This window comes from Pseudophryne corroboree, chromosome 11, assembly GCF_028390025.1.
Source record: "Pseudophryne corroboree isolate aPseCor3 chromosome 11, aPseCor3.hap2, whole genome shotgun sequence".
Taxonomy (NCBI): Eukaryota; Metazoa; Chordata; class Amphibia; order Anura; family Myobatrachidae; genus Pseudophryne; species Pseudophryne corroboree.
In genome coordinates, this window is record NC_086454.1 from 300,282,263 (window position 1) to 300,296,557 (window position 14,295).

Below are 14,295 nucleotides of genomic sequence, written 5' to 3' on the forward strand. Positions count from 1 at the left end.
GTGGACTTACCTCCAATGGTTCAAGAAATCCTGCAGAAAGTTTCTTCCCCTGAACCATCTGCCCCGTAGGATCTCATGTTCACCCGTCACTGTCGCAGCCCCAGCGGTCTTTGGGTTAAGACAGCCCAAGCGAAAATGCAGGTTCTGAGTCTGCAGACCTCAAAAGAACATAAAATCAGAATCCTGATTCTGATCTGTCCCAAAGTATCAATTGATCCTGATAACTGATCCTGTAACCTAGAGGACAATTGTTCCACAACCTACCTACTCCGGACAAGGTAGAACCCGCTGCCGTATATGTGTCTTTGATGGATACCTGAGCAATGTTGCCCCAGGAAAATGGCAGCTTGTTGGACCGGTGATACATTGAGGGGTATACCTGGAGAGGTTCTGATGCCATTTCCTTCCGTCTGCGGGGAAAGGATAAGAAAACCAACATTGTTTGATATCTGAAACTTTTTATTCGGGTTCTGCAGGCCGCCTACCGGAGCCTGCCTAGCCCATCCGAAGCTGGACCATTTCGTCATTGGCGTCGAACCCTGATGGACTTGACGTGTCCGCCTCCCTTACCTGCAGTATCAAGACGAACTGCTGTATAATGCACCTGGATATTCTGAGACACAGGTTCAGACTGCACCGAAACCAGACATCCTCCGTATCCTGGACATCTCTCGCCTCCTCCCAGAGAGGCCTTTCCACCGCTGAGTCGTGTAACATGGAAGGCTATCAAGGTTCATTTAGAAACCTGGAGAGGGGAAATGACGTACAAGGTCTCTGGTTAACAGTGACATTACCTGTATAATCTGGGCTGTTCAAACAGGGGTGTCCTGCAGGTGCGTGGAGGGCTAAGAGATGGCTCCACCGCATACTTCACACCTAAGAGGGAATTCTTTTTGACTATCCCAGGTGAGACAAACGAAAGGAGGAAAGGTGGGTTAAATAAACCGAGCCCTATGTAAGGTCTGCACTATAACGTGTAGTGACCGACACGATTTAAATACATTTTCTGGAGCAGCGGAGACCTGAACCAGTAGCGCTGCGCTGTGGGAGAAGAGTCCTAGCCACTAGGCTATAAGAGCTCCCTTAAAAGTTTTTTTTTTTTTTGTTGGGATTCAAACCCTGGTCCCCCTGTTCAGATACCCGCTACTAGCGTACTGAGCCGCAGCGCTATTTGTGCCTTAAAGTATCTGTTGTGGTACTTGAACCCAGGCCTCTGTGGTTGGGTGTTTAGGGGACTAGTGTGCTGAGCCACACGGTCTCATATATACACATTCCCCAAATTACCAATATCATTAGTACCCAGTGACACCAAGGAATAATAAAGGGAATGCAACCCCCAGATGTTTTCGGTATTTTATTCTTATAAAACATTGTGGAAGTGGTTTTACCCCCTATATATATGGTATTGTATGCATATACATACACATATATATATATATATATATATATATATATATATATATATATATATATATATATATATATATATATACACATACACATATATATATATATACATATATATATATATATATACACATATATATACATACACACACACACACACACATACATATATGTATCACACACACAGTGAACCCAACAGGGTAGATAAATACTGTCTATGTGAAATACTGTAGGGTAATTAAATATTGCAAACCAGATTTTAATCATTAATGAGCTGAGCCCCAGCTCCTGTTTGATCTACAGCCTCTATGAAATTCCTGGCTGAGGACTCCCCTGCAGGGAGGAATGTAGCCAAAGTGAGGTAAAATAAATATGTCCGCCTCTCCCTGCACAGAGAAAACTAACCTTCCCCTAAGATAGGTTCTGCTGCCTGACCCTGAGCGCTGGGAACCGCCGCCGGGAGCCCGCTGTAAGCTTCACCCCCACCGTTACCTCCTTGCAGCGGCCCAGGGAGCCGAGGACCTGTAATCTGTGCTGTTGCGGCCTGGGGTCCGGAGAGCGGAAGTGCTCCGGAGAGCGGAGGCGGAGGTGCTCCGGAGAGCGGAGGCGCTGTAGCGGCCGTGTACACGCTGCTGCAGCGGCCGGGAAGCGGAAGTGCTGTAGCGGCCGGGGAGCGGAAGTGCTGTAGCGGCCGGGGGGCAGAGAGCGCTGAGCCCGCCGTACAGAGCGGGAGTTAGCTCCGCCCCCCCGCTTCGGCGCCAAATTTAAAATGAAAACCCGCTGTTGTGCAGAGTAAGCGGGAAGCGCCCTGTATCTCCCCGCCGCCTGTATGCTGCGGCCGGGGAGCGCCAAGCCCGCCGTACGGAGCGGGAGTTAGCTCCGCCCCCTTTGATTAATATCAGCATTTAGTGTGTTGAGCCACAGCGGCTCTTTTGTCTACAAAATACATAAGAACAATGCTATTGTATATGGGACATGCACACATAGCCTTTTCCACAGATACTCTTTTACTGTGTAAAATACAAAGTGCGCCTTTGATACCCCCCCCAGCCTGTCTATGACTGGGGAGTATAGGGGAGCCGTCCAACCACCACATAATACCACTAAAACTGACAGTATAAAATATAAATCAGTTTGGAGGAGGGGGGAGATTGTACTCACCGTCCTGTAGTTCCGTCAGGCGTCGTCACTGCTCGACAGAACGGCCCCGACACGCGCCGCACGCAGCGGTGTCCGGCCCCTTTTTTAGATTTAGCGCTCTGGTGGAGCGGCTCCGACACGCGTCGCACGCAGCGGTGTCCTCTCTTATACTCACCGCTGCCATGCTGCCGGAATCTTCTGCTGGATGGAGTGGTCCCGACACGCGCCGCACGCAGCGGTGTCCGCCAACTCAGGAGAGCTCAGTGTCTCCCTCAGCCGGGGCCCATCCCGAGCCGCACGCAGCTGCGATGGGACCCCGCCGGCAGCTCCCGCGGTGCAGAATGGCAGTGGCAGAGCTGCCAGTCTGTGTGTGTGTGAAAGAAAAATAAAATAATAAAGAAAAAAGAAAAAATTCTTCAGCTAAACCCAAGTGAACCAGCTCCCTTGGGCACTAAACTAAGACTGGCTTGGGGGGAAGATAGTAGGGGAGGAGCTAGCCACAGTGTGAGAATTTTGAAGTGCCAGCTCCCAATCACTACCTACTATTTCCCCATTGTAACTACGCTCCAGTGGCCCCTAGTGGATGAAGGAGAAACTGAGGTATCCACAATCGGAGGGTTCTACCATACCTTCCTATCCTCAGGTGGGAAACAAATTAGCAACCGTTTAGGGGTTTGAAATTTTTGGCCAGGATTGACCCACGCTTCTTTAAAGAGCGAGTTTAATTCCTTGGAGAAAGGGAAGGTGGCAGAAGATTTTGGTTTTATGCTAAAAAAACAATTCTTCCTCAGGTTCTGCCGGTATGTTGAGGACTTCTCTAATAGAATAAATTAGGGCCTCCACACCTTGAGACAGAGTATTGACCCCTCCATGTCTACCTCACCTACTTCCAAATCTGGCATGCCATTATCAGAGTCAGATTGGAGTACATGTGGGAGTGTGCGTTTATAAGAGACCATCCATGTGGGGGGGGGGGGGGGGGGGGGGTCAGGGGATGGGGAGGTATAGGGGCCTGAGGAGCCTGCCTGTGGACAGTAGCCCGGATTGAAAAATAATCCACGGATTTCTTAAGGGTCTGTCTTTCTTGTCTGGCAGTAGCCAGCTCTGTATCTTAATATTGGTAATCATTCTTTTGAATGATTCTAACCACTCGGGCTCCTGAACACTACTACCCTGTGAAGGTAGAAAACACTGTGTACAAAAGGAGAGATCCCCCCCGGTGAAGGGGAAAACTTTGTGTTGCATGAGGGACACAGCCTTTTTGCCAGACATTCTGAATCAGCAGAAATACACACAGTTTAGTGAAATAACACAGTACAGTGAAAAACACAGGACGGTGAAATAACACAGTAAACCCAAGACACCTGAATGGAGTGACACAGAAAGGAATGAGACCAGCACACAATACCTCAATCAAAGCAGTGCTCTGCTGGGTATAATTCAAAGCTTTAGTAAGGCAGAATGTGGTAGAGCCACCTATATTCCCCCCCCTATCTATAAAACCCCCTGGTACCAGTACAATTGGTGATTCAGCAGGGTCTGTGGAGGAGCAGCGCTTGCATGCAGCCTGGAAGGCAGCAGCAGCTAGAAATGGCGCCTTTGAACTGCTGGTCCCGCTCTCTGGAAAGACCCGCCCCCTCACTGGCACGCGGTCCCTATATGATTATACTGGCTTTGCTGTAAACATATACAGTGTAAAATGGAGTTTAAAAACCCCTTTACTTCAGCGCCAGTGTGGGTGTCTGCAGAGGGCACCACAGCCCGCAGCCTGGTGCCTGCCGCACCCTTATGCCACCATTGTCACCGGGGATCCCGGTGTTAGTACTCACTGCACCGAATCTTTTTTTGGTATCTGTTAGGGGTGGCGGCATGCTGCTGGCATGGGGCTGGGGGTATGTGAAACAGCGCCTCAAGAGCCAATGTCCTGCCAGCGGGGATACGAACCATTAACCCTATAGGAGGATGGTTTGGTCCCCCCTAAGTCCCATGATGCAGGCAGACTGGTGCCAGCCAGTGCTGCCTGAAAACAACAAACTAAAAATACATTTCTGAAGAAAACTCTCTGGAGCTCCAGAGAATGCACCTGGCTCCTTGGCCACATTTTTCTAAACAGATGGGCAGATGTTTTAACCTGGAGTAGGCATAAGGAAGTAATAAACCAGTGATATGTGCAAGGTGATAAACGAGCCAACCAATCAGCTCCAATATGTAAATTAACAGCTAGGAGCTGATTGGTTAGTGCATTTATCACCTTGCACATATCACTGTTTTATCACTTCCTTATGCCTTCTCCAGGTTAATACATCTGCCCCAATGTCTGGTGGAGGGGCATAGAGGAAAGGAGCCAGCACACAGTGAACATTTCTTAAAGTGCCAGACTCCAATGGACCCGATCTATACCCCCATGGTACTAATCTATCCCAGTATCCCCTAGGACATTAGAGAAAATAAGATTTTACTCACCGGTAAATCTATTTCTCGTAGTCCGTAGTGGATGCTGGGCCTCCGTAAGGACCATGGGGATTAGCGGCTCCGCAGGAGACTGGGCACAACTAAAGAAAGCTTTAGGACTACCTGGTGTGCACTGGCTCCTCCCACTAAGACCCTCCTCCAGACCTCAGTTAGGATACTGTGCCCGGAAGAGCTGACACAAATAGGAAGGATTTTGAATCCCGGGTAAGACTCATACCAGCCACACCAATCACACCGTATAACTCGTGATACTATACCCAGTTAACAGTATGAAATATAACTGAGCCTCTCAACAGATGGCTCAACAATAACCCTTTAGTTAGGCAATAACTATAAACAAGTATTGCAGACAATCCGCACTTGGGATGGGCGCCCAGCATTCACTACGGACTATGAGAAATAGATTTACCGGTGAGTAAAATCTTATTTTCTCTGATGTCCTAAGTGGATGCTGGGACTCCGTAAGGACCATGGGGATTATACCAAAGCTCCCAAACGGGCGGGAGAGTGCGGATGACTCTGCAGCACCGAATGAGCAAACTCTAGGTCCTCCTCAGCTAGGGTATCAAACTTGTAGACTGTTGCAAAAATGTTTGAACCCGACCAAGTAACAGCTCGGCAAAGTTGTAAAGCCGAGACCCCTCGGGCAGCCGCCCAAGAAGAGCCCACTTTCCTCGTGGAATGGGCTTTTACAGATTTAGGGTGCGGCAGTCCAGCCGCAGCATGTGCAAGTTGAATCGTGCTACAGATCCAGCGAGCAATAGTCTGCTTAGAAGCAGGAGCACCCAGCTTGTTGGGTGCATACAGGATAAATAGCGAGTCAGTTTTCCTGACTCCAGCCGTCCTGGAAACATATACTTTTCAGGGCCCTGACTACGTCCAGTAACTTGGAATCCTCCAAGTCCCAAGTAGCCGCAGGCACCACAATAGGTTGGTTCACATGAAAAACTGATACCACCTTAGGAAGGAATTGGGAACGAGTCCTCAATTCCGCCTTATCCATATAAAATACAGCTAAGGGCTTTTGTATGACAAAGCCGCCAATTCTGATACACGCCTGGCCGACGCCACGGCCCACAGCATGACCACTTTCCACGTGAGGTATTGTAGCTCCACGGATTTAAGTGGCTCAACCCAATGCGACTTCAGGAAATCCAGCACCACGTTGAGATCCCACGGTGCCACTTGAGGCACAAACGGGGGCTGACTATGCAGCACTCCCTTAACAAAAGTCCGAACTTCAGGCAGTGAAGCCAGTTCTATTTTGGAAGAAAATCGATAGAGCCGAAATCTGGACCTTCATGGATCCCAATTTTAGGCCCATAGTCACCTCTGACTGTAGGAAGTGCAGAAATCGACCTAGCTGAAATTTCTCCTTTGGGGCCTTCCTGGCCTCACAGCACGCAACATATTTCCACCATATGCGGTGATAATGGCTTGCGTTCACTTCTTTCCTAGCTTTAAATAGCGTAGGGATAACTTCCTCCGGAATGCCCTTTTCCTTCAGGATCCGGCGTTCAACCGCCATGCCGTCAAACGCAGCCGCGGTACGTCTTGGAACAGACAGGCCCCCTGCTGCAGCAGGTCCTGTCTGAGCGGTAGAGGCCATGGGTCCTCTGAGATCATTTCTTGGAGTTCTGGTTACCAAGCTCTTCTTGGCCAACCCGGAACAATGAGTATAGTTCTTACTCCTCTCCTTCTTATTATTCTCATTACCCTGGGTAAGAGGCAGAGAAGGGAACACATACACCGACTGGTACACCCACGGTGTTGAAAAACTGGAAGAAAAAGGAAGGCTCTTGTGTGGGCGCACTCTTAAGAGTGCGCCCACACAAGAGCCTTCCTTTTTCTTCCAGTTTTTCAAGTCTGCGTACTTTCTGGCTCTGGGTGCACCACCAACCAGGACAGTATAATATTTATACGTATATATTTATATACTTATACTTAAAAGGGCTAATTTTGCCGCTTTCCTCCCCTTTTTTGACAGGGGTAACGCACTGTCCAATTTTGGTCTCTCTCTTTCTAATTCTACTATTATCCCAATTTAATAAATCCTGTGCCGGATCGCCCTGGGCTTCCTTACACCCACGGTGTTACCAGAGCGTCCACAGCTATCGCCTGAGGGTCCCTTGACCTGGCGCAATATCTTTGTAGCTTTTTGTTGAGGCGGGACGCCATCATGTCCACCTGTGGCCTTTCCCAACGGTGTACAATCATTTGGAAAACTTCTGGATGAAGTCCCCACTCTCCCGGGTAGAGGTCGTGTCTTCTGAGAAAGTCTGCTTCTCAGTTGTCCACTCCGGGAATGAACACTGCTGACAGTGCTAACACATGATTTTCCGCCCATCGGAGAATCCTTGTGGCTTCTGCCATCGCCATCCTGCTTCTTGTGCCGCCCTGTCGGTTTACATGAGCGACCGCCGTGATGTTGTCTGACTGGATCAGCACCGGCCGGTGTTGAAGCAGGGTCTAGCCTGACTTAGGGCATTGTAAATGGCCCTTAGTTCCAGAATATTTATGTGTAGGGAAGTCTCCTGACTTTTCCATAGCCTTGGAAGTTTCTTCCCTGTGTGACTGCCCCCCAGCCTCGAAGGCTGGCATCCGTGGTCACCAGGACCCAGTCCTGTATGCCGAATCTGCGGCCCCCTAGAAGATGAGCACTCTGCAGCCACCACAACAGCGACACCCTGGCCCTTGGAGACAGGGTTATCCGCCGATGCATCTGAAGATGCGACCCGGACCACTTGTCCAACAGATCCCACTGGAAAATCCTTGCATGGGACCTGGCGAATGGAATTTCTTCGTAAGAAGCTACCATCCTTCCCAGGGCTCGCGTGCATTGATGCACCGACACCTGTATACGTATTAGGAGGTCTCTGTCTAGAGACGACAACTCCTTGGACTTCTCCTCCGGGAGAAACCCTTTTTATCCTGTTCTGTGTCCAGAACCATACCCAGGAACAGTAGACGCGTCGTAGGAACCAGCTGCGACTTTGGAATATTCAGACTCCAGCCATGCTGTTGTAGCACTTCCCGAGATAGTGCTACTCCGCCGAACAACTGCTCCCTGGACCTCGCCTTTACAAGGAGATCGTCCAAGTACGGGATAATTATTTCGGCCATTACCTTGGTAAATACCTCGGTGCCGGGGACAGACCAACGGCAACGTCTGGAATTGGTAATGACAATCCTGTACCACAATTTTGAGGTACTCCTGGAGAAGAGGGTAAATAGGGACATGCAGGTAAGCATCCTTGATGTCCAGTGATACCATGAAATTCTCCAGGCTTGCAATAATCGCCCTGAGCGATTCCATTTTGAACTTGAACCTTCGTATATAAGTGTTCAAGGCTTTCAATTTTAGAATGGGTCTCACCGAACCGTCTGGTTTCGGTACCACAACATTTTGGAATAGTAACCCCGGCCTTGTTGAAGGAGGGGTACCTTGATTTCACCTGCTGGAAATACAGCTTGTGAATTGCCGCTAGTACTACCTTTCTCCGAGGGCAGCAGGCAAGGCTGATGTGAGGTAACGGCGAGGGGGAGTCGCCTCGAACTCCAGCCTGTATCCCTGTGATACTATTTGCAGAACCTAGGGATCCACCTGTGGGCAAGCCCACTGGTCCCTGAAGTTCCCGGGACGCGCCCCTACCGCACCTGTCTCCACCTGTGGAGCCCCAACGTCATGCGGTGGACTCAGAGGAAGCGGGGGAAGATTTTTGATCCTGGGAACTGGCTGCTGGTGCAGCTTTTTCCTTCTTCCCTTGTCTCTGTGCAGAAAGGAAGCGCCTTTGACCCGCTTGCTATTCTGAAGCCGAAAGGACTGTACCTGAAAATACAGTGCTTTCTTAGGCTGTGAGGAAACCGGAGGCAAAATTTTTTCTTCCCAGCTGTTGCTGTGGATACGAGGTCCCAGAGACCATCCCCAAACAATTCCTCACCCTTATAAGGCAGAATCTCCATGTGCCTTTTATAGGCAGCATCACCTGTCCACTGCCGGGTTTCTAATACCCTCCTGGCAGAATGGACATTGGCATCCAGAATTAATGCAGCCGGCAAATATCCCTCTGTGCATCCTTTATATCTAAGACGACGTCTTTAATATGCTCTATGGCCCTCATTCCGAGTTGATCGGTCGCAAGGCGAATTTAGCAGAGTTACACACGCTAAGCCTACTGGGAGTGTATCTTAGCTTCTTAAAATTGCGACCGATGTATTCGCAATATTGCGATTACAAACTACTTTGCAGTTTCTGAGTAACTTCAACCTTACTCTGCCTGTGCGATCAGTTCAGTGCTTGTCGTTCCTGGTTTGACGTCACAAACACACCCAGCGTTCGCCCAGACACTCCCCCGTTTCTCCAGCCACTCCTGCGTTTTTTCCGGAAACGGTAGCGTTTTCATCCACACGCCCATAAAACGCCGTGTTTCCGCCCAGTAACACCCATTTCCTGTCAATCACATTACGATCGCCGGAGCGATGAAAAAGCCGTGAGTAAAAATACTATCTTCATTGTTAAATTACTTGGCGCAGTCGCAGTGCGAATATTGCGCATGCGTACTAAGCGGATTTTCATTGCGATGCGATGAAAAATACCGACCGATCAACTCGGAATGAGGGCCCATGTTAGCAACTATTATCCCTGTCTTAGAGTATTAATATTATCTGACTGGGTATCAGACCACGCTGCAGCAGCACTATTTATGCTGAGGCAATTGCAGGTCTCAGTATATAACCTGAGTGTGTATATACAGACTTCAGGATAGCCTCCTGCTTTTTATCAGCAGGCTCCTTCAAGGTGGCCGTATCCTAAGACGGCAGTGCCACCTTTTTTGACAAACGTGTGAGCGCCTTATCCACCCTAAGGGATATCTCCCAACGTGACCTATCCTCTGGCGGGAAAGGGTACGCCATCAGTAACTTTTTAGAAATTACCAGTTTCTTATCGGGGGAACCCACGCTACTTTACACACTTCATTCATTCATCTGATGGGGGAACAAAACACTGGCTGCTTTTTCTCCCCAAAAATAAAACCCTTTTTATGTGGTACTTGGGTTCATGTCAGAAATACGTAACACATTTTTCATTGCCGAGATCATGTAACGGATGTTCCTAGTGGATTGTGTATATGTCTCAACCTCGTCGACACTGGAGTCAGACTCCGTGTCGACCTCTGTGTCTGCCATCTGAGGTAACGGGCACTTTTTTGAGCCCCTGATGGCCTTTGAGACGCCTGGGCAGGCGCGGGCTGAGAAGCCGGCTGTCCCACAGCTGTTTTACGTCATCCAGCCTTCTATGTAAGGAGTTGACATTGTCGGTTAATACTTTCCACCTATCCATCCACTCTGGTGTCGGCCCCACAGGGGGCGACATCCCATTTATCGGCCTCTGCTCCACCTCCACGTAACCTTCCTCATCCCACATGTCGACACAGCCGTACCGACACACAGCACACACACAGGGAATGCTCTGACTGAGGACAGGACCCCACAAAGTCCTATGGGGAGACGGAGAGAGAGTATGCCAGCACACACCAGAGCGCTATATAATGCAGGGATTAACACTATAACTGAGTGATTTTTCCCCCAATAGCTGCTTGTATAAACAATATTGCGCCTAAATTTAGTGCCCCCCCTCTCTTTTTAACCCTTTGAGCCTGAAAACTACAGGGGAGAGCCTGGGGAGCTGTCTTCCAGCTGCACTGTGAAGAGAAAATGGCGCCAGTGTGCTGAGGGAGATAGCTCCGCCCCTTTTTCGCAGACTTTTCTCCCGCTTTTTTATGGATTCTGGCAGTGGTATTTATCACATATATAGCCTCTGGGGCTATATATTGTGATGATTTTGCCAGGCAAGGTGTTTATATTGCTGCTCAGGGCGCCCCCCCCCAGCGCCCTGCAGCCATCAGTGACCGGAGTGTGAGGTGTGCATGAGGAGCAATGGCGCACAGCTGCAGTGCTGTGCGCTACCTTGGTGAAGACTGAAGTCTTCTGCCGCCGATTTTCCGGAACACTTCTTGCTTCTGGCTCTGTAAGGGGACCGAACATCAATGGCCGGTTCCATGCGGTCGATCCCTCTGGAGCTAATGGTGTCCAGTAGCCTAAGAAGCCCAAGCTACCACCAGTTAGGTAGGTTCGCTTCTTCTCCCCTTAGTCCCTCGCTGCAGTGAGTCTGTTGCCAGCAGATCTCACTGTAAAATAAAAAACCTAAAATATACTTTCTTTCTAGGAGCTCAGGAAAGCCCCTAGTGTGCATCCAGCTCAGCCGGGCACAAGAATCTAACTGAGGTCTGGAGGAGGGTCTTAGTGGGAGGAGCCAGTGCACACCAGGTAGTCCTAAAGCTTTCTTTAGTTGTGCCCAGTCTCCTGCGGAGCCGCTAATCCCCATGGTCCTTACGGAGGCCCAGCATCCACTTAGGACGTCAGAGAAATAATAAATAATCTATATTTGTGATTGCATGCCCTTATGTTAAGTCCGTGTGCTGCAATATAAATGTATGTAGACAGGACTCCCCTAGTGATATCTCTTACTAAATTATAGTAACTAAAGAACTTTAAAAACACAGAGGGGTAAATTTAATAGCCTGTCAATTGCAGGCAGCCACGAGATTTCAGTGAGTGAGCATGTGGAGTTAAAGTGGCAATAAAAAATAAAATAAAAAAAAGCCAAATCCAAGCTGGTTTTGCCTTTTAAATTATTGCCACTTTAAAGTTAGAGGCCAAATCATTGAAATCTCTTGACTGCCTGCAACGCTTACGCTATTTCATTTACCCAAGAGTCTCTTAACTATATGTAACACACTGTACAAATCAGAAATAATAAGCTTACCTACTGTTTTGCAGAAGAGTGAAAAGGAACATGATACTGAAACAGAAGGGGCACCAATATGGGACAAAAAGAACTGGAAAGCATGCCAGGTATTCACCTATATATGCAACAGCTGAAGTTCTATGATGTGGAGCCACGAGTCAGAAAATAAACTGGTCAAAATAAATGTGCAAATTTAACCTAAAATAGAACATGTACTGTAACCCCATGCTCTTACATTACTTAGAGGTTTGTGTTAATAGAGCTTATACTCTGGTAATACAAAAATCTATACCTGGGAATAGGCTGAGACGTTGGGACTACAGGAACAAACTTTGGACAGTTTGCCATCTGTTCTTGGACCTTGGCACATGAAGAAATGTGGGATCTCATCTTTGCGAGGGTCACCTGCAGAGGACAACAAGAAAGTCTCTGGATTTATAATATAACCTCTGTATATATTAGGGGAGGCAGTACATCCACTAAAATCAGAGGTCACTGAGACATAAGGCACTTTGGGTCCGTTTCAGATGTGGTTGGAGGTGCCATAGCTGCTGCTTACATGAAAGCAGCAGTCATAGCACTAATATGGTAATGCAGCAGGAGGATATGGATAAAAGTAGACACCTCTTGCTTGCATTTGTGCTCCATGCAACTCCCCCAAAACGGAGGCGTCATGCTTCTGTTTTGAGAAACTGTGGTCGTCGCTGACCCCTTCCTGAACCCAAACAGCAGCAGACTGTCAATCAGTGCAGTCTGCAGCTGCAGTGTGACAGATGTCGTAGATCCGTACTGCACATGCTCAGTACAAATCCGGCGCATGTGCAAAGTACCAAACATCGGTGTGCAGCACCTCCACCCACATCACAATTAGGCCTTTTGTGTCTCATGCTTCAGGAATGATTCCGGTGAATTGATGGGCCAAACTTTTAAGAGTACCGATTCAGCCCCCTACACACTGCCTGCCTGAATTGAGTAGGTGATGTGCACTCTAAAAGATGCATACACACTGGGTGCTTTTGCCCAGTGTTAATGCTGGGCGATGATGTGAACATCGCTGGCAGGAAAATAGCTCAGTGCATACACATTGAGCGATTTTCACTGTGCCAAGCGATGCTCGGGGGGGGGTGAACCACTTTAGGAGACTGTGGAAAGTAGTTCACTTGGCTGACAAAACAGCTTGACGGACGTCGGCGGCCAGTGATGATGCGGGAGCGCGCATCAGCGTTCACTGCCAGGCCATACACACTGGCCGAGTTTGAGCTCAAAGTGAGCTACTTTGAGCTCAAAATCGGCTAGTGTGTATGGGCCTTAAGGGGTAAGAATAGTCTATATGTGCGCTATACCACTTCCAGGTATGACAGCGGCGGTGCATGCCCAGTGGCATGGGCGCTATGCACTAGACTGATGCCCTGTGGTCGCTGACAGGCATCGCCAGAGGTTGGAGTTTTCACTCCGGCAGTTGAGATGTTCATAAATATTGGCCTCGGTAAAGAGGCGACGCAGGATGAGCGACACCGGCACGATATGTGCCTGTATCATACATCTACCCCCACGCCCTTATAATCATGGTCCAGGCCATATACCATGGGAGCTGAGCAGGCTACCGGACTTACCTTCTTAGTGCATCCTCTGCATGGGGCTTTATATGAAGAGAGCTGTTTGTCTACATTGGAGGCTTTCTCCACTTTCTTTGGATCAAACGGCATACGACAGAGTGGGCAGAGTGGCGAAGGGACCTGAAGACATGGCTGCAAACATTCACTACAGAACCTGCAAGAGAAGCAGCCCTTGGTCAGTCAGCAGTTGACTGGAGACAACATGGAGGACATGCAGTGACTGCCACAGAGGAAGAACAAGAGACAAAAGGCGATCACAGACAGAGACAGACAGCAACAAATGATATTAGTGTGTAAACCATTCAGCATTTCAGCTCTACACTCCCCCATGATGTTCTGCAAAACCCAGAAAGCCAAAAGTTGTCATGTTCTTGAAAACAAACAGACACAGGGGCTGATTCAATGGAACGCGATGCACTACTTACTGGGTATCATCCAGATGAGCACATATCAGCCATTTACAGTTGTGCCGACATCACAAGTTTTCCCTTGCAACTGTATAGGGAAACTTGCGATGCCTGCGAGGATAAATGACACCACCTAGATTTGAATACCCCCCCCATACTGATGTAAATACTGATACAATATTCAACACCAACTTAGTTATAACACCCCTGGGTATTTGCAGAAGGAATTCAGTATGAATACCGGCAGCTGTGCTCGCCACGTGTTCTATTCTCCCTTGGGTGGTGGCGTGGACCCACCACCAGAGTGGAAATACAGGGGAGCGGTCGGAATACCAGTCATGTTACCTACTGTCGGGATTCCGGCGTCTGAATCCTGAACGCTGTGATCCCGACAGCTGGTATATTAAATACATGCCCGCAGAAGTCAGGGGACTGAAGATGTGAG

General features: G+C 48.8%; 1 protein-coding gene across 3 annotated transcripts in view; it reads right to left on the minus strand.

Moving 5' to 3' along the window:
* RNF166 (ring finger protein 166) overlaps window positions 1–14,295 on the minus strand; it is a 45,626-nt gene that overhangs the window by 12,199 nt on the left and 19,132 nt on the right. For all 3 annotated transcript variants that reach the window (XM_063945526.1, XM_063945527.1, XM_063945525.1), the window contains exons 2-3: window positions 13,441–13,597; window positions 12,120–12,232 (exon numbers count right to left, since the gene is read on the minus strand). In XM_063945526.1, the coding sequence (XP_063801596.1) occupies window positions 12,120–12,232; window positions 13,441–13,597 (270 nt within the window). The remainder of the gene's footprint in view (window positions 1–12,119; window positions 12,233–13,440; window positions 13,598–14,295) is intronic.